A 22088-nucleotide genomic window follows, 5' to 3' on the forward strand; every position below is an offset into this window, starting at 1 on the left:
TTCTCTGCAATGTGTTTGTACTGCCAATAATCTGTGAAGGACAACTGTACTAATGCACATCCCTTTCCTCAACTAATGCAGGGAGACACCAAATTTTCTTGCAATGAGATACGAGAAAGATATTGCCTTGTCCTTAAGGAGGTGTTAACATTTTCCCCAGTTCTGGCACTGTATGGCAAGGATGCTGAGACAGAACTTCACACTGGCTTTAGCAGTTATGTCATAGAAACAGTTGTAGTGCAGACTCTGGAAGGCACTAAAAATGTGATAGCTTATGCTTCCTGAGTATTCTCCAAGTCTGAGTCTACTGCTCTACAACAATGAAAGAGTGTCTTGCAGTTGTTTGGGACATTAAAAAGTTCCAGCCATATTTATTTGGCAAACCATTCACCATTGTGAAGGACCACCATTCACTATTCTGCTTCACTAGAGTGAAGGATCTGTCAGGTTGACCAATAAGATGGGCACCAAGGCTTCAGAAGTATGAAGTCACAGTGGTTCACAAAAGCAGATGCAGATGCAAATGCAATGACACTGACTATCATCCAAGGAATCCTTCAGCAGAACACAGCAACATCAATGAAATCTCAGTCATCACTACACTAAATGACGTTGCTGCTGAACAAAGGGAAGATCCAGCACGGCTGAAAATCACATAAATGCTAAAGGAGGAGAAACTGACCAAAGGAGAGTTCTAATTAATTAACGATATGTTTATATGAGGAACTACAATTCAACTGAAATGGTTGCTTGCTATCCCAGCTCATCTACAGCCAGCTACCCAAAAATATTTCCAAGAAACTCCAACAACTGGTCACCTGGGATTCATTAAGACTCTTGGCAGAATCAGACACAGGTATTACCAACCAGATCTCTACCAATTCATTACAGACTATGTGAGCAGCCACTGTAAAAAATTCCAACAATGGAAGCATGTGCCACAATTACCTCCAGGGCGTCTGGTGTCAACTCTGCATTAGCAGTGCCATTCTACAGAATTGGAATTGACCTCTTGGGGAAGTTCCTAAAGCTGACAAATGGGAATAAATGAATAATAATCAGCATTAACTACTCATCTGCTATGCTGTCACAGAAGCTGTGGGAATCGTGAAGTTCCTTGCAGAAATCATCATTTAGAAGCAAAGAGTACCCCATGCAGTGGTATCTGACTGTGGAAAAGTTCTCCTGTGAAGACTAGAGTCAGCGATAATTCCTTAGTGTGACATCATGCACAGAGTGACAACTGTTATTACCAACAGATAATGGTCTCACAGAATGCTTTAATAAGATGTTGGCAAATATCTTCTAGATGTATGTTGATGTTTTACTGAGAGATTGGGATACAATACTGCTCGTCATGACATTTACATGCAACACGGCAAAGTAAGCCACTACAGGTTTCATACTGTTCTTTGAGTTCCTGGTCATCAAGTGGAAGTGACAATGAATACACTGTTAATGTTTCAACTAGACAATACTTATGAACACACTATGAAACACCTCATACCAGAATCAAAGAAGCAAGATAGCTGGGTAGCATATGGACTCTGGATGCTCAAGAGAAAGACCTTCTATAGGTTTTTATAAATGTATGGAAAGTGGGACTATTGTAAAAGTTAGTAAATCACTACCATGTGCTGTATCATACTGTTTGTTGCTTGTTGGATGTAACGTATGAGGCCCAGGATTATGACACTTCATCAAGAAAACAAAAACACAGTGATACTATCCCTGTTCCCTGTATGCAGCCCAACTACAATTCTGAGATGCAGATCAATGATGGGGGCTTGTCATTACAGGAAACTGAAGACCTGCTCAATGACTGTGAAGCTTCCACAAGAGCAGCTACCACCGATGTTCATCATAGTGAAGAGGATGTGTCAACATGACCAGAATGTTATAAGATCCACCAGTGCTGCTAAATCTACTTCAGGGTGCTGCAATTGACTCCAATGAGAACTTCTAAATCAATGGGTCACTGTTTCTCCAGAAGAGGGAGCAATGCCACAAGCTGTGCTGCATGTAGTCATTAGTATCACTAGTTGGCATGTCGCAAGTCACCCATTCAGATCCTACTACCAACAGTTATTTGTTATGTTATGCCTGGATAGGTCTCAAAATTTCTTATGTTTGCATATTCTGGAATATTCAGTGTCTGATAAATAGCAACATTCTCTGACCAGGACTGCAGTGCTGTTCTGACGGTACATTGGTGCTCATAGTAAACATGCTTTCAGTGCTAAGTGTTCTATTTCAATGACAAACTTGCTTTTGGATTTGGTTTTCAGTGTGGTTATGATGTGACAATTTGTTTTTCAACCACATTTAAGCCTCATACTTTGTTTGGGAATTACATTTGCACATTCTCAAACTTCAGTCATTCATACCGAGAGAGCATCATACTCGCCACCCTTTCATTTTTGCTGACCTTTTGATGTGTAAACAGATCTTTGCTAGGCAGTGATGAACCTCAACCTGGAAATATATTTAATGTCCATGTCAAAAGGCAACCCACCATTGATTTCCTTTAATTATCTTTAACAAGCATTCTGCATGTCTGATGTTGGTACCTGCAAAATGTTCAAGGCACAGTAGGTGTTAGACAAAATGCCTAATCATTCTACGAAAGACTTTACAGACTAACCAATCCATTTGTCAATCACCATTTGTTCTGGACATCACATCCAGCTTCTCTGTTTTTCTTTGCTGATGCCCAAGTCAAGCACCCTGTGAAATTCGCCTGCTTTATTTCTTTGTTGATAGTCCTCGGTGTTGAAGTACTGCATTGTTACTCTGGCTGAAAAATGGGGGGTAGAAATTCAACACTGACTACTGTAAATGATGTAGCCGACAGTTGCACAATTATGTTTCACAGTTCTTTACTTTCATTGTTCACCCCCCCCCCCCCCCCCCCAATATTACACAATTATGTGTCCAGTTCACTATTGGTAAATTTTAATAAGCCTCATTAATAGGTTGCAGGAACATCAGCATACTGCTACAATAGTTTGCTGTTGAACATCTATAAGAAGTAAAAACCTAACCACACAGTTCACAGTTCTTGCAGAATAATACAGTATGTCTGACACTATTTTTCAAATAAATTAAACAGACACTGTCAATTTTTCTAACACATGGCCTAATTGTATTACACTTATTCCACTGTTAAGTTAATGCATTGACTCAAATGTCTTGAAAATGATCATAGAAAACTAAAAACCGCCGAACAGTGCATAAGTGAATTCGACAGAAATAAAGTGTACACAGTGACCGAAGATTCTGTCACCATTTCAAGTTTTCCAACACATTCTGGGTGTACCGGTAACGCTAACCACAGTGCAATCATTTCATCGTCTTTAGTAATAAATTCTCCTGCCATGCTCCAAAAAATGGTAGGCCTATCTACAAAAGATCAAATCGTGCACCATCTGAAAGAAAAGCCTGTTTTTAAGCAAAATGTGGAACCTCTCCAGCCAAAAACGTCACTCGTAAACAGAAGCAAGGTAAATTCAACATTCAAGATGGCAGTTAATTTAACTAACACCACAAATGCAGCAAGATTAATAAACGTATGTTTAATAGGTGATAGTCATCTTAGAGGCCTTGCACACGAAATAAAAAGCGTAAACAGTGAAGTAAATTTTATTAAACCTGGCGCTCGTCTTGACCAAGTACTTTCAACTGTAAACAATATCTCTCGAAAGACAATGAAGGAAGACTTCATTGTAATATGTGGTGGTGCAAATGACGTCGCACACAACGATGGTTTGCATGCTGTTAATGCCCTAAAATCTGCCCTAAACCATCTAAATGACTCAAACATCATTGTTCTCGATATTCCACAGAGGTATGACTTGCCTCAATTCTCGTGTGTAAACAGGGCTGTAGCCTAAAAAAACAGTCAATATGCAGAAATTTGCAAACGTTACGCAAATGTACAAATGGTTAACGTGCAACATTTTAGTAGAGATCTTTAAACCACTCACGGCCTTCACCTCAATCGGCGCGGAAAAAGTCAATTAGCGTCCATTATTTGTGAAATCGTCGTAAGTGCTAGGAACAACGTATACTCAAAACACACACATTCGAAGAATGAGTGCTCCACAACACAAGAAGACTGCAGGAATGGGTATAGACAGACGACATTGGACAAATGGCTGCTGAAAACACCAGGTAAAGCTGATTCTTCCCAGGCTCCCAGTACATGGAAACAGACCAACTTGAATAAATGGATAGTGAAAAATACCAAACCCACTCTGTCAACTGATATTTCTTTCTTAGGGATAAATGTATAAGTGGTTCTGGTAGGGTGACATGTCCATCAAGCGTTCAACAATCTAAACTCACTTTCAAATTAATTCAGCAGAACTTTCAAAGTCTTGGCAATAAGCACAACGAGTTGGATACCATTGCGGCAATTGATAACCCTGATGTTTTAGTTATAAGTGAACACTGGTACACAGATGAGCTAATTAGTGTATGTAAGCCACTTTCCATGAACTTTTGCTCAGCCTTCAGTAGAAAAGAGAAACGTGGTGGTGGGGTAGCTATCTTTGCAGCCAGTGCTAGTAATTATAGTGTAATAGATGTAAGTGCTTTCAGCATTGAGGGTGTAATAGAATTAGCAGCAATTAATTATAAGTGGGGGAAAGAGAACTTAATTATTATAGGCCTATACAGACCTCCATCTGGTAGCCTAGATAGTTTCTTTGATGTTCTTAATGACCTGCTTGTTGACATTGACAGTAAACACTGCAATAAAAATGGCTAGATTAACATAATACTAACTGGAGATATAAACATTGACTTGCTGTCCAATGACTGTATCTAAAAAACTAATGCTAATACTGGCTCAATTTAACTTAACATTTCTGATAAACGAGCCCACTAGAGAGGTCAATAGTGTAAAATCATGCATTGACAACATTATAACTAACATGTCCCACTTTACATGCAGTGCATCAGTTCTGAAGCTTGCTATTTCTGACCACAACGCAGTACAGGCATTGATAGAAGCTGAAAATCTTCATGTCAATAGAAAAGAGAAACAATATGTGACAAAAAGAATGACCAATGACGACAATGTTAAAGATTTCAACAGTTTGCTAAAAAGCTTACAATGGGGTGAAAAAAAAACAGCATTACTTTCAGTGAGTTTTCATCAGATTTTTATTATTGCTTCAATGTCTCATGTCCAGAAATGACCTTTACAGTAAATGACTGCAAAAAGATACAAAAAAATAACTGGATAAATCATGAAGTAAAAACAGCAAGAGAGAAACTTAGACTTTTCCAACATGCAATGTTAAATAATAACAATAATAATAGACTAAAGGTAGAATTTAAGAACTATCAGGATTACTATAAAGATCTTCTGCGAGAAACTAAAAGTAAATATGTAGCAACAATGTTAAGAAACTCTAATAACACAGGTTTAGCTGTTTGGAAAGTAATAAATAGCTTTAGGGATTGCAAGGACAGATCAACAAGTGATTTTACTATAAACCATAAAGGGCATATCATGAGATGTCAATGTCAGATTGCAAATGTTTTTAATGAGTACTTTTCTTCTGTTGGAAAATCTGTCAATGACCATTTTAAGAATCTTCAGCATAGATACAAGGGCATTCCAATCAAACAAAGCATATACTTGGCCCCAACCAATAACAAGGAAGTCAAAAACATAGTAATGTCATTAAAAAATACAAAATCAGCAGGCTATGATGGATTGTCTATCAGTACACTGAAAAGATGCATAGAAAACATATCTGATGCCATGGCCACAGCAGTAAATGATGTAATTGCATCAGGTTGTTTCCCAGATAGTCTAAAGACAGCACAAGTAACCCCAATTCACAAGAAAGGTGATAAATCTAAAATTGAAAATTACTGCCCCATCTCAATCCTACCTGCATTTTCTAAGGTAGTTGAGAAAGTTATTTATACTAGACTAATGACATTCCTGAGTCAACACAATTTTATATTTGAAAATCAGAATGGCTTTATGAAAAACAAGACAACATCAGTAGCAGCAGCACAATTAATAGACAAAATAATAATGGGCATAGAGAACAAGGAGTATGTAACTGGAGTGTTTCTTGATCTTGAAAAAGCTTTTGATTGTGTCAACATCATCATATTACTTGACAAGCTGTGGAACCTGGGTATCAGAGGAACTGGCTATGAGCTAATAAAATCGTATATGAGGAATAGAAAACAATTTGTCTTGGTTAAAACAAACAGTGGGTCTTACAAATCTAAAATTACAGATATCAAATATGGAGTGCCTCAAGGTTCTGTCTTGGGATCCCTTCTTTTCTTGATTTATGTTAATGATATACAGTATTGTTCTCCTAACTGCACAAAAATATTGTATGCAGATGACACATCAATAGTGTGTAAACACAAAGACTATGAGAGTCTGGAGGTACAGTGCAACAGTGTAACTAATGAAATAGTCAAAAAACAAAGATGATGTGACTTACCAAATGAAAGCGCTGGCAGGTCGAAAGACACACAAACAAACATATATGTGTGTGTGTGTGCGAGTGTATACCTGTCCTTTTTTCCCCCTAAGGTAAGTCTTTCCACTCCCGGGATTGGAATGACTCCTTACCCTCTCCCTTAAAACCCACATCCTTTCGTCTTTCCCTCTCCTTCCCTCTTTCCTGATGAGGCAACAGTTTGTTGCGAAAGCTTGAATTTTGTGTGTATGTTTGTGTTTGTTTGTGTGTCTTTCGACCTGCCAGCACTTTCGTTTGGTAAGTCACATCATTTTTGTTTTTTGATATATTTTTCCCACGTGGAATATTTCCCTCTATTATATTAATGAAATAGTCAAGTATTTTAATGAAAGCCATCTAAATGTAAGTGCTTCAAAGACTGCAATGATGGAATTTAAGACAAGGAAACAAATATAATTTGACATGAAATTATCCATATGAAATGCCTTTGTAAAAAAGGAAAAATGGACAAAGTTCTTAGAATTACAATCCAGGACAGCCTCAAATGGGACATGCATATTGATTCCTTAGCATGTAAGCTGTCGAAGAATGTGTTTGCTATAAATATGATTAGCAAATATTGTAAGGACATGTGTGTACTAAAAACTGCTTATCATGTCCTGTTCTCATCAAACTTAAACTAAGCTGTAGAAATATAGGGTGCAACAACTCAAGCCAACCGAAGTACATTATTAATTCTACAGAAAAAAGTTATCAGAATTATTTGTGGTGCCAAACCTCGAGAATCATGTCGGAATCTGTTCCCAAAATTAGGTGTGCTTAACATTATAGCTGTGTACACATTGAAAGTTATATTACTTGTGAAAACAATATATCCAAATTTCAACTGTGACCTGCACCAATATGATACAAAGCAAAAGTTCAGATACCGTGTAAATAGCCACAGAACAGCTTTATACGAAAAAAATGCACTTTATGCTGGGCTGAAGCTAGCCAATGCCCTACCAAAAAGTCTCACAACCCTTCCTACTAACAAATTAAAAGATCAGCTAAAAAGAATTCTAATTGGAAACCCTTTTTATTCCCTAGATGAGTATTATATCTGTATGAAAAGTGCTTCATAAGTATGTCAAGCTCATAGTTTTAAGTAACCTACAATTAATATAATGTTGATAAAAACAATATTTGTAATATTGTGATTGTATACTACCAGATGTAAAATCCATCAAAATGTAAAATTTATTAATACAAACAAATCTTTAGTTTGTAATTTATAAACTGACGTATTCAGAAGAATAATCTGTATGATGTCCTGAAACTGTATTATTTCTAGGGATTGTATTTGATTATTCGATTTTGAATAAATAATATTATTATTATTATTGTTAATCTAACCAATACATGTTTCACATTTGAAAATCGGCTGTGGACTGACTTTATTGGGACCAAAAATCGGTCCTTTATATGTCCTCTCAATAATAGGCACTGAAACTATACATTGTTTGATGTTTAAGTTACAGAAATTACAATTAAAACATAACTCATTCAATTAACTGAATACATTGAGCAACTCCTTCTTTTTAACATTTCCTTCTACTACAAAGGTTAGGCCAAATTATTGTTTAAATAATGAAATTAACTATTATAGTTACACAAACAATATTTTTGACAAACCTGGTAATTATTTTGGAGTTAATTAAGGGCTGGCTTTGCTAACATGTTTTTGAATAGTGCCAAATAAATACTTTAAGAATCCTAATAGTTCTTCTTCCAAATGTTTATAACTAGTACAGAATTTATATTTGTTTAAGTCAACAACAGACTCTAGGTCAAGAACCAATTACTGATTTCACCCTATAATCATCTGTAGCAAAAGATATTAACTAGGAATGGTCCAAATAAACTAGAAAATTAATTACATACACAAAATTAAGTACAGCATTAGACCTGGTGCTATGTTCCTTAAGACTGAGGGCCAACCTTTCTCTTTTGTGGAAATGCAGACTATACTCAAGCACGTTAATGGTAATTAGATAAAAATAAAATGAATTTAAGGACACAGACGGCAAAATGAGAGGAAATAGAGAGATCCCAGCTTGCTTCATCACAACCCTTTCTTAAAAAATTAAGCAGATAAATGTACATTGGCTCATTATGCATGAGGTTTGTTTTGAAGTATGCAGAATGGACCAAAAGAACTTACGGAACCTAAAAATTTGCCTGAGAGCAATGTGTCAACTAAGAAGCTAAGCTGGTAGTATTTCTACAGAAGACTGCAGATAGGTGCATTCAGAATCATTCACGCAAGAGATGGAAACATGAACATGAAAGAAGTCATTAGAAACAACTGGTTTGGGAGAAAGTGTGCTATTGTTAAGGTGAGAGAAGCAGAGTCTGCATAATTATCACTCAAACTAACATACTAACAGAGTCACATATCACAGATGAGGTAGTAACGCAATACATTTGGCAATGAAGCTAAGTGCTGTGGCCAGCACCAAGAAACAAATTGACCCACTCCAGCAATTATAAGTCCATCAGATGAAAAGGAGTTCAAAGCAAATGAATGCTCACTTGGATTCATTTACTCAATTGCACAAGAAGAATGTAAATTATAACGCCACAACACATCATGCCCCAAGGATGACTGACTACCTGTTCAAATTGTTTGAAGACAGGAGACACAACAAAGTAAGGTCATGCCAAGAGCTGGATGAGTCACAATGCTAATGTGAAGACAAAAGCTGGTAGAATTCTGGAAATGCTAGCACCATTAAAGAAGAATAAAAAGTATGAAGACAGCAAACTATGAACTGGAGAGGGTTTTCATTGTCGTCAACTGCTTCACAACAATACAGAAATACTAAAATTCTTCTGGACAGTGTGGAGCCTAGCTGACTACAGATAACTGAAGCTTACAGGTCCGAACATAAGTCAACTACAATAAAAAGCAGACAATGAAAGGCATTTTTGGTAATGCATTCACAACACAGCAAGCTACAGAACTGCATGTACAAGTAGGCACACTCAATGTAGCAAGGTACCTGGAAGTATCTGTGATAATTATCCCCCCTCATACTGGTTCCAAATATAAAACTGGATATTGCACCTCAATTAACAAAAGACAGTTTCAAAACAAATCATATATTTGTTATTGTCAGTTCATAATCTCAAGTGTACACTAATTCTGGCGTTCCAGGTTTAATCTCAGACAGTCCTGCTCTATTTTTGTCATATTGTATCCAGTGAACATACCGATTTTCTCCTCAAAGATTTATAAGGATTGCTTTAGGATCCTGGAATTCAACATACACAGAACATGTCCTCATCATTCATTTTTGTTCAGTGCAGCTTTCAGTGTTATAGTTTTGCACACTAAATTCAGAACTTACGAAACTGTTCTTGATTTTATCTTCTCTGCTGTAACCTTCTACAGGTCTGAGAAACTTCATTCCCGACATTTCCAATTGACTAACATCTTTTTTTCCTTGGAGCCCAACATCCTGCTCCATAAAAGTGGAGCAGCCATTATTTTACAAAAAAATCATTTCTCTTTCCTTCTTTAATTATCCTTTGAGGGTTCTTGCAGCTGTCCACCTAGTCTCATATAAGTGTTTGTTGTACTTTTTACATCCCCACTCTCTTCAAAGGTTTTGTCGGAGCTGAGTAATGGAAATGAAACACTAGCTCCAGTGTTCTACCATTGATGCAGATTTTTGACTGAATTGGTTTCTTTCATAGTAAACCCATTACTTTAATTTTAGTTGTAGAAGTCTTTAAATTAGATGCAATGCTTAAGAAATGAAGCTAATATACTGTTTAGATTAGATTAGATTAGATTTACTTTCATTCCAATTGATACGTAGTGAGGAGGTCCTCCAGGATGGATAACATGTCAGACAAACAATAATACATGACAAATATTTACAACAGAAACAAATAAGCTAATGTACTTTCCACATGTACCAAGTGGAATGATCATCATTTTTAGGCTTCTCTTAAACTGAATTTCATTGGTTGTTAAACAAAAGCTTAACAACAAAAGTGTGTTCCTGAATAACGCACACCTTCTTGTACAAGAGTAAGTGACTTTAAATCCTTGTGACGATTATTCTTATTTCTAAAATTGATTCCATGAACTGAGCTGTTAGTTTGAAAAAGTGATATAATTTTAATGACAAATTTTATTAAGGAATAAATATATTGGGAAGCAGTAGTTAGTATCCCTAGTTCCCTAAACAGGCTTCCGCAGAATGTTATTGAGTTCACACCACATATAACTCTTATTGCACATTTTTGTGTCCAGAAAACTTTAGCTTGGCTTGATGAATTACCCCCAAAAATAATCCCATATGTCATTATGGAATGAAAGTAAGCATAGTATGCCAGCTTTTTCATTTTTATATCCCCTATGTCTGACACAATTCGTACTGCAAACAGAGATTTGTTAAGATGCTTCAGCAGTTCTGTGTTGTGCTCCTCCCAATTGAATTGATTATCAACCTGTAATCCCAAGAATTTAACACTGTCCACTTCTTCTATCTGCCTGTTATCATATGTTAGGCATATACTCATGGGACACCCCTGACAAGTTCTGAACTGCATGTAGTGTGTTTTTTCAATGTTTAGTGACAAAGAATTGGTTAGGAACCAATGATTAATGTCCACAAATATTTTATTAGCCGATCTTTCTAAGACTACACTTGATTTGCTATTTATTGCAATGTTCGTATCATTGGCAAACAAAACAAACTTGGCATCTGGTAATGTTACTGATGAAAGGCCATTGATATACACAAGAAAAAGTAAGGGCCCTAACATGGAACCTGGTTTGACGCCACATGTAATTAGTTCGCAGTTGAATGATGCCTGATAGTTTAATGCATGTCTCTTTCCAAATAACACCCTTTGTTTCCTGCCAGAGATATAAGATTTGAACCATGTTGCATCATTTCTTGTTACACCATAATATTCTAATTTACTTCAAAGGATATTGTGATTTACACAGTCAAATGCCTTTGACAGATTACAAAATATACCAGTCACCTGCAATTTTTTATCTAAAGAATTAAGTACATTTTCACTGTAAGTGTAGATAGCCTTCTCAACATCAGTACCCTTCAGAAATCCGAACTGCGACTTTGACAGTATGTTATTTGTGATAAGATGGTTATAAAGCCAATTGTACATAACCTTTTCTAAAATTTTTGAGAATGCTGGCAAAAGTGAAACTGGATGGAAATTTGATGCTATTTCTTTATCTCTCTTCTTAAACAGTGGCTTAACTTCAGCATATTTAAACCATTCAGGAAATATTCCACTGATAAACGGCTGATTACACAGGTAGCTTAATATGTTTCTTAACTCAGAATCTTACTTACTTACTTACTTATCCGTGGATTGGTCCTTAGTGACCATATGCCTACTCCACACCTCTCCGCCATCGTTCGCGGTTGCGAGCCTCCTGCCACAACTCGCCAGCTCCTAGTCCCATGTCCTCGGTGTCCTTGTCAATATTGTCCTTCCATCTTGTCTGTGGTTGTCCCCGGTACCTCTTTCCAGCCACAGCCTATTCTTTTTATAATGTCAGGCTATGCATAAAGCTCTTTTAATTCTTCATTTTTTCGAATTCTCCATTCCACTGTTTGTGAATCTATCACAGGACCATATATTTTTCTGAGGATTTTTCATTCAAAAACAAGTAGTTTCTCCAAAAGGTGAAGCTTTCACAACTGTACATAACCACTGGCATAATCATACTTTGGTAAAGTCTGATCTTGAAACTTCTTGACAAGGATCTTTTCTTCAGCACATCCTGAAGGCTACAGTGTGCTCTGTTGCCTCCAACAATTCTTGCATTTATTTCCATTTCACAGTGGTTCTGATCACTGTAGAGACTACCAAGGTATTTGAAAGTATTTGACCTTTTGAATTGGAGACTGTCCACCATGAGCAGGTCCCCATTTCTTGCTGACTTGATCAGGACCATGTATTCTTTCTTATCTTCACTGACTTGCAAGCCTGCCCTACTGGCAATCCTGCAGTATGAGCCTGCCATTCTTTTGAGCTCTTCTCTACTACTGCTGATTAGGATTAAATCATCTGTGTATGCCAGTCGAGTCATTTACATGTTGTCTAGGGGTATTCCAATGGGGTCAGTTTTCATAAATTCCTGGTCTATTTTTTGTAGCACAAGGTTGATTGATATAGGGGAGAAGGCATCTCCCTGTCTGAGGCTGGTTCGAATTTCTAACTGTTCTGATAGACCGGTACTTGTCTGCACTTTACAGAGTGTTTGTTCTAAACACAATGCCACCAACCGGATTATTGTAGATGGAAGCTCAAATTCCTTTAGTACTCTGATTATAGTACCCCCGTGTATGTTGTTGTAGGCCTTTTAGAAGTCAATGAAGAGCATGTGCATGTCTGTATTATATTCCCAGCATTTCTCAGTTGTTTGATGTGGGGCAAATAGGTGGTCCATTGTTGATCTGTTGTGTCTAAACTCACATTGGTAGTCTCCTACAACTTCTTCAGCAATTTGTAGTATCCTATTTAGGAGGCATAGAGATAGTACTTTATAGCTGACATCTAGCAGAGATATTCCCCTATAATTGTCACATACCAGGGAGTCATTCTTTTTCGGTAATGGGCAGATGATGGCCATTTTCCAATCTTCTGGGAGACTTTCTTGTTCCCAGACATTCCGTATGAGACTTGTCATGGTTCTTACATGGTCAGGTCCTCCATTTTCTATGAGCTCTGCAACAATTTGGTCTTCCCCAACCACTTTGTTGTTTTTTAATTTTTTGAGTATCTGTGTGATATCATATTCAGTGGGGGTATTCATTTCTGTGTCCAGTTTGTGGGGACTCAAAAGGAAGAAGCTCTGTGGGGTCTTCGCAATTTAGGGAGCTGGGAGAAGTATTCTGCCCATCTTTGCCCTATGTCTTTCCCATTCACTAGTATTCTTTCCTTTTCATCTTTAGTCAACTGTTCTTTCTTTACATACTTTTTGGTACATTTCTGCACATTTTGATACATTTGTCTAGTCCTATGGTGAGTGAGATCCTCCTCTGCCTCATTAAGTATGTCATTGTAATATTTCCTTTTTTCTTGTCTAAGAACTGTTGATATTTCTTTCCTTATTTGAGTAAAGTTCTCTTTTAGTTGTATATTATTCATGTTTTCTAGCCACCCCTTTCTAGCTCTCCTTTTCTCAATTTTTCTTTCACCTATTTGGTTGAACCATACCCAGTTAGGTTTTTTCTGTTTTCCCAAAACCTTTGCGGCTGCTTCATTCAGGGCGGCTTTGGTTTTTGTCCAGTCTTCATTTATGTTATTGTGACCAGACTCTATTTGCCCCACATTTGTTATCTTCCCAGCTATTTCTGTCACAAACTGTTCCTTTCTTTCTGGCTCCTTTAACATATTTACATTATAGATTACCCTTTTGTGGCTTTCTTAAATTTTACTGTCATTTTAGCTATTACTAGGAAATGATCGTGTCACAGTCTGCTCCTCTGTATGACCTAGTGTCCTTGATGCAGAGGTGATACCCATGTCCCCTTATGAATATTTTTATGGGGAACATGGTACTAGATATGCATAGGGTGTGATCTGTAGCAAATGTAATCATATGGCTACCATTGTCATTACTTTTTTTAATATAAGGTGACATTTCCAATGACAGACCTGTAAGTTGGCTCTTTTCCTACCTTAGCATTGAAGTCCCCAAGCATTATTTTGATACTATGGTTTGGCAGTGAGTCATATGTGAGATTCAGTTGACTATAGAATTCTTCTTTCATGAGTTCCTCTTTGTCTTCACAAGGAGCATGTGCATTAAGAAAGGTCACATCTAAGCTTTATCCACCAATTGTTATGTACAAAATTCTGTTACTTATGGATTAGAATTCTTTTACCAAGTTTAGCACTGTGTTACTAAATAAAAGCCTGTTCCAAATTCTCGGTGGTCACCAAAATCTCCATTCGGAATACTTCCTGTAATTGTTCTTCCAGACCAAGGCCCACGAGAAAGACAGGCTGTGGCGTGTACATCACGAAGGTAGTCCTGAACTCACTCGCTCACTCAGCTCAGCAGACAAAATGCGATTCTAAACCTGTTAACTCACAGCTGGGCATGTAAGTACTAACGAGAATTGCGTCTTCCACTGGAATCTGCTATTTTGAAATCCTGATTAACAGTACTACAGCAAAATTTAATTTAAGATCAATACTCAATATAAATGGTATAACGGCTTGTTTATAGCATTTAGTCTCTTCTGCTTAACAGTACTCATTACATGCTGGAAATGGTGCCTTATGCAACTGATAATCATTTTAGCATGATTTTATTTTATTGTACCCAATTACAGCTCTAAAAAATTATAAGTAGGCCCATGGACTTCCCATCATTATAGGACTAATAACAGTAAGATTCTGTAATAGCGGATTCCAGTAGAAGATTCAGTTTTCATTTGTACGGACAATCCTAGTTACGAGTTAACAGGTGTAGAAACATAGTTTGTCTGCTGATTTGAGCGAGCGAGCGAGTGCAGGACTACCTTCGTGACGTATGCGCCGTGGCCTGTCTTTCTCGTAGGCCTCGTTCCAGACACTGTTCCTGGTCATTTGATTTTCTGCAGTGCTGCAATCTGTAGTGTGTATTTTTCTAGTTGGCTGACTAGAGTTTGCATGCTTCCTGGCCTGAACAAACTTCTTACATTCCATGTTCCAAATCTCAAGACTTGTTTTCATTCCCGAGTTCTGGTCCAATTAAGACAGTCCTGTTTCTGACGCAAGTGTAGAGTATCCTGAACAAGTCTTGTTTTCCATGAGAGGGGAGGTAGCCCTCTACACAACCCCCAACCTGGAGCACCAGAGACCTTGTATTCGGGGGCCTAGCCCTAGGAAGATTGCCTTCTCTATGGCTCAGTGACTCAGAATCGCATTCTTTAACTTTGTTGATATTTCATCATACCCACTAGATGTTTTTGATTTTAAAGATTTTATGATGAACATTACTTCTGCTGGGGTAGTAAGGGTCAAATTCATATTATGGAAGTTACTTGAAATGTCTGGTCTGAGCTATTCCACAGCAGCATCTACAGAACCTGACCATCCCATCTTTTTCAGCAACAGTTATAAAATGTTTGTTAAAAAGTTCTGCAACACTATACACATCTCTCACCAATGTATCATTTACTCTCAATGCTATTTCTCCCTCTTCATGTCTGGTTCTAAAGGTCTCCTCCTTCACTATATCCCATATTGTCTTTATTTTGTTATCTGATATGACTCTCTTGTCCTTGTAATATATTTGCTTTGATGTCCGTATTATAGTCTTTAATATTTTGCAGTATTTCTTGTAATGTGCTATAGCATCAACATCAGAACTGTTTTGGATTGACAGACACAGTTTTCTTTTTGTTTTACAAGACACCTCTATTCCTTGAATAATCCATGGCTTCTTTGTAGACTTTGCTCTAACCTTGGTTAGTTTTGGGGGAAAACAGTGTTCAAATAAGGTAAGCACTTTATTAGCAAAAGTGTTACATTTTTCATTCATGCTATGAGCACTGTAAACACCAGTCCAGTGAATGTCTCTGAGGAGTGTCCTAAAATAATCAATTTTTGGCTTATTGATTACCCGCTTGAGCTCAGATTTAACAGATTTTATATCCTGTTCAATATTAACATTAACAGAAGGAATTGCATGTCATGGTCTGAGAGGCCATTGACCAGGGCCAGCCAAACGCTGGACAGTGTGCAGACGTGCGGAAGTGCTGCACATGTGCGCACGTGTGCGACAGCGACATCTGTTAGTAGGCATGTGTCCTAAATGAACGGCGGCGGCTCCACTTCCCTGCGGTACAAGCAAGAGCGCAACATATCCAGTCTTGTTTACCTCTGGTGACCGTAACCTTAACACAGAAGTACTGAGAAACGGCAAGTACTGTGAAAAAGTGAAGGACAGGATATCTATGTTCTCAGTCGTTTAAAAATGACTGGGAACTGCAATTCTTTTTTGTAGCCATTGGTGAAAGCCCACAGTGTTTGCTGTGCCGAATAATAGGTGGCCAGCGTAAGTTTTCATTGAAAGACACTACAATACATATCACAAAGGCGAGTGTAGTGTACTCAACAGTGAAGAACGCCAAGCAAAATTAAATGTCCTTAAGAAAATGGATGAGACACATCAACTCGATTTTACTGTACGTCAAAGTAAGTGATACTTCTTGAACTCTTACTTTCTTGTGTTACATTTATGTCTCTTTTACTGTACGCTGTACAATGTACTGTTTTCAGTTTTCCAGAATGACAACCACACTAAATTTTCACTGCGAGCAAGTTTTAAAATCGCATTAAGAATTGCACAATCTGAGAAACCCTTTTACGAAGGGGAGTTTCTGAAAGGGTGTCTGATTGATGCTGCAGAACTTGTGTGTCCCACGAATGTTAGCAGGTTTCAAGAAATCAGTCCATCCAAACAAACAGTGACAAGACGTATCAGTGCTACGGCCAGCGATCTGGACAGGCAGCTAATAAATAAGACTAAATACTTTGTTGCTTTCTCTGTTGCACTCGATGAAGCAACAGATCTTACAGATACAGCCCAGGTTGTCATATACATACGAGGTGTCGATAATGCACTTCATGTAACAGAGGAGCGACATCTGTGCGTACAAACATGCACTACATGAACGCTGACGGCTGTGGCGCGCACGCTGTGACCCGGAAGTTGCACATGTGCAAGAGCACCGCATGAGTGCAGAATTTCTGGCCGGCCCTGCCACTGACTATTGGTTTTGTAATATAATTTTGTTCATTGGACTTTTCTATAAAGATGTTATCAATGGCTGTTTGTGAGCAATTTAATACCCTGGTGGGGAACTTTACAGTGGGAATTAAGTTGAATGATAGTGTTATTAACTCAAATAAGTTCTTATTGGGAGAGTCTTGGAGGAAATCTACATTGAAGGCACCAGCAACCACTATTTCTTTGTTTTTGGTTGTTAAATGGGCCAATACAGCTTCAAGGTGGTTTATGAACAGATTAAAGCTACCTGCAGGTGCTCAATATACACTTAATATTATGAAGGATTTTTTGTTTGTGAAATTCTACTTCTGTTGCACATGCTTCCATATGCTGTTCAAGGCAAAATTTATGAATGTCTATGTTCTTAAATTTATGACAGTTCCTAAAGAATGTGGCAACTCCTCCTTTCTCCATTTCTGCTCTACAAAAGTGAGATGCTAACCTAAATCCTGTAACACTTGGTCACTTGATGTTCAGAGAGGCAGATTGTGTCAGCTGGGTTTGAGGACTCTAATTCTTCTATGCACATCATTAATTTTATTTCTCAGTCCTCAAATATTTTGATGCAATAAAGATAGCTGACAGTTCACATTGACTGAGTTAAAATTGGGTAGAATTGAAATTTCTGCTGATTGTTGAAAATTCTTAACCAACAGCTGTTTGTGCTGATGTAATAAGCTAGAATTATGTTTTTTGGTTTCTTTCTCAAACTGAAGGTTTGTCTCAATCCTAAGCTCTCTTAAGACTTGGTTTCTTTCTGTCCTCCCTACCCTAAAAAGGTTTTTTCTGAACCCTGTAACCACTGGTATTTTATAACTCATGACAGTGCCTTCCCCCTTTAACTTTCCTGCTATTTTCACAGCCAGTTTACCCTTCCCTTTCCTGTTGAGGTGAAGGGCATGCCTCGTATAATCCCACCTATTGAGAGAATCAACAGGAACCGCACCAATGTGTGACCCTGCACCCGACATAAGCAGCTGTTCCAACTCCAAATTGACTCTCTTGGCAGAAGAGTTCAAATGAGGTCGGTCATGGTGCCCAAGAACAGATACAAACTCAACACTAGTATGCTTCAATGCTGATGCACTCTTTGCCAGGCCACACTCTATACTGTACCCAGGATCTCTGTCAATACTATTACCTGGCCCACCCACTATAACCATGGTGTCTTCCTTAGTGAAATCTTTGCAAAGTGATCCTAAATTCTCTGTCACCTGCTCCAGACCAGCACTAGGTTTAAAAAAATTGGTGACGTATTCTGATACTAGTTCATCCTGCAAAAGTTGGCCAACACCTCTTCCATGGGAACTACCTAACAACAACACTTTCTTTCTCTTTACTGATTTCCCTACATTCTTACTTTTCAATTTGCTGCTGAAAGTCTGTTGTGCCCTGTCTACACCTGCAACTGCTTGAGGCTCACCATCTTCTAACTGAAGCAACAGGTCAAATTTATTTTCCACATCCACCATGAAGCTGTAAGAAAAAGTTCTAGGGCTGTTCCTCCTGTTGTCTATTGCCACTTCCCACCTCTCTTTACCCTTCTCCCTCCTTAATTTGTCAAGATCTCCCCTGGCCTTGTCTAACTCAGCCTGATGGCCGGCAATTTTCCCCTCCTGTTCTAGTATCTTCCTATCTCTACTCCATATCCTACAAAACCGCTAATGAGTCTCATTTACTTCCCCTATTCCCACGCCAATAGTCACCCACATGGAAAAAACTACAGCACCCGTCACAACAAAGCCCCAACCTAACAATTCTACAGCAAGTCAAGCACTTTTCACTCATGATAAACATAATAGTTTTTAGAATAAGTCAGTCCTGTACACTAATTTGAATAATTATTCAGTTGTCTGGATAGGATCAAGTGTTCACATGGCTTCCTAATTTGATTCCCAAAGGTGCATTCCACATTCGTATCAAGTCATCTGTGCAGGCTAATGCACAGATAATGACGCTGACATACTGCATTTCTGCCTAACTCCCTGGATTAAATCTTTCTCTGATGTGTAAGGACTCTGATTCATTTGGATTGTTTTGTTTCTGCATTATGTCTCACAACTTTTATCTTCTTCCTTCCTTATATCTACTTCTGCAAAAAATATCATAGATTTCAGCAGTTTTGAAAGGAACCCATCCCTGCAACAGTACTGCTACTCTGACAGTGACAACAAGCCTTTTCCATGCTCAGACTTTGTCTTTGGTTAGCTTCTAGTTGTTTCTACGCTGCATCATTTGTGATGTTCACAATGTGACCTTACATTTCAAAAGCTATTAAAATAATTTATAGGTAACTTTTAGAACATAATTTAATAAATTAATTTCACATAACAATCCTATGATTACTATTTTTCTAAAGTTGTATAAATCTTTTTTGAATCTTGTGTTTTGGCATCACAATTAGGTGGATCATGTTCATTTACAAACAATAACTACAGAATTCTATGAAATTTTGGTCAAACTGTTGGGTTTTATGTTGCAAAGATACATGGGCACAGGTATTCACACCTGAATAAGGCTAAAAGACTCATTGAAATATTGTGCAGCAGGTTACAAATATTTAACAGTTCACCTGAAATTTCATGGAACAAAAACGTCAGGAAAGTTTTAAATTTCACAGTAACTATTCAATTCACACAATTCTTTGCCATTTCCATTTTATTGCTATCCCTACAACAGGAAACAGCATACATCATCCGTCTGAAAGGTTCTGAGACGGATTTTATACCTGGAATGTAAGTGACATCAGTGCAGCTGTGTAACAACATAATAATAAGGGGCAATGAAAAATTGGTTAGTGACCCAAAAGAAGTATACGAGAGATTCATAGATCAATTTAGTAAGATGAGTAAGGAGGATGTGATCAACCCTCCGCAGGTGCTAAATCCCAGTAATGTCAGTAATCCGTTCTTCCTGAGGTGTGTTCGAGAACAGGAAATCCTGAGAACCATTTCCAACTTAACCCATTAAGTCCCAAATTAATTTTTTTTTAAATTGAATTTTTTATTCCTTAATTATAATGTACATAGTGTATGAACCACAATAAGTACAAAAATAGCCGAAGAATATTTATACATGCTGATATAATGGCTGTCCTCAAAATAGGACACTGGGATCTAATAGTATCGGATAGCATACTAAACTGTATTCAAGTCTTAACTATTTATTTCTTGTGAAATGGTACAAAACACTTCACACACAGTGTTACGTGGCATTTAACACAATATGTTTTTGGTTTCCCGTTGCATTTAGCTCTTAACTCATCTTCTTTGCGTGCTTCTTTTGTCAATCATATGACCAATTCCATCAAACCTGATGTCTGGAATCACTCTCAACTGACTTGATGGGTATTCCATTGGACGCCCAATATTCGGTCCTCCAGTGCCCAATTTCGGGTATATAACTGTAACAGCGAGTCTGAAATCCAGTAAATCCAGTGCATTTTTCCCATGTACTAGTCTGTAGAAGAGCCAGGCATTTACAAGGGCCATTTCCAGCACACGTGTAAATAGGACTCTGTACCATTTTTTCCCTCTAATTACCGTCGCATATTTTCCAACTAACCAGTCATGGTGGTCAACACCTCCCATGTATGCGTTATACGACTTCAAAATGGCAGGTTGTTGCACTTGTGTCTTCTTACTTGCTTGTCTACTGTACCGCATAGCTGCTCCCAAAGGTTCAACTTTGTCAAACTTTGTACCAATTGTAACTAATCTGTTGTCGTGCCATCGAACAAATAAGACTTCACCATTCCTCATTCTCTGGTAGTCATAGTTTCCTCGAACTGTCTTTTTCAGTTCGTTGCTGCTCAGTAGTGGACAGTCACCAACTCGATTCCCTCTGACAGTCCCAGTTGCTCGAAAACTCAAATTTCTCAGATGAATCAGAAGATCTCTACTAGCGAAGAAATTGTCAAAGTACACACAATGATTCTCGGGTTTTTCAATGCAGTTCAGCATGTTTAGGACTACTCTTGATCCCAATAGTAGGTCATCCCTTGCAGTATCTTCTGGATCCTTTCCACAGTATAAATCAAATTTGAAACAGTAGCCACTTGCTCCACAAAGAGACCACAACTTATACCCAAATCTAATAGACTTGCCTCAGATAAACTGTTTCAGGCCACTTCGTCCATAGTATTTGACTATCAATTTGTCAATTGACAAATTTTCCTCAAATATTCCAAATTTTTGAAAAGATTCATTTATCATATTCAAGAGGGGTCTAATTTTGAATCCGCAATTGTGTTTGTTTTCATTGGCTAAGTCATTATCTTGAAAATGAATCAATGTTTTCAACTTCTGATATCTATTCCTTGACATAGCTGTCTTTATAATTGGTATGCCAACATCTTCATCTTCAGACCAGTGTAGCTTCTCAGCAGGGAGCTTATGGTAGCCAGCAAAAAGAAGAAATCCGACAAAGACCTTCACTTCTTCAACTGTGAGGATAAAATCCTGCATATTCTTCTAATTTACTGCATATCTCACAGTTTCTTTCATTATAAACTCGTATATGTTTTCGTTCATCAGTTCTTCAAAAATCTCCTTCGGAGTCAAGGAAGAAAGTTGTTCCTTCAATTCCTTTCTCTTTGTGCTGATTTCATGCTCAATAGTTTGAGACAGCATTGTATAAACTGGAGGTGTCTTTTTCCAATTGCTTTTCTCATCAGTAAGACGTCTCTTCTTCGCTTTACTTCTGGAAACTTGGGATGTACTTGGCAGTGAAGTTTTACATACAGTTTCTTCGTTATTGTCTGATGCAACAAAATGTAATTCAATAGCCCCTGGCACATCTGA

At 37.7% G+C, this 22088-nt stretch overlaps 1 protein-coding gene across 1 annotated transcript; it reads right to left on the minus strand.

The window, feature by feature from the left end:
• Positions 1 to 19913: 19913 nt before the first annotated feature.
• Positions 19914 to 21752, minus strand: LOC124613690 (piggyBac transposable element-derived protein 3-like). The gene is made up of 3 exons (XM_047142408.1): positions 21403 to 21752; positions 20599 to 21342; positions 19914 to 20040 (listed from the first exon to the last, which is right to left on the minus strand). The coding sequence occupies exons 1-3, from the start codon at positions 21750 to 21752 to the stop codon at positions 19914 to 19916; spliced, it is 1221 nt and encodes a 406-aa protein (XP_046998364.1).
• Between the last annotated feature and the right edge of the window lie 336 nt (positions 21753 to 22088).

This window comes from Schistocerca americana, chromosome 4 (assembly GCF_021461395.2).
Source record: "Schistocerca americana isolate TAMUIC-IGC-003095 chromosome 4, iqSchAmer2.1, whole genome shotgun sequence".
NCBI classification, from domain to species: domain Eukaryota; kingdom Metazoa; phylum Arthropoda; class Insecta; order Orthoptera; family Acrididae; genus Schistocerca; species Schistocerca americana.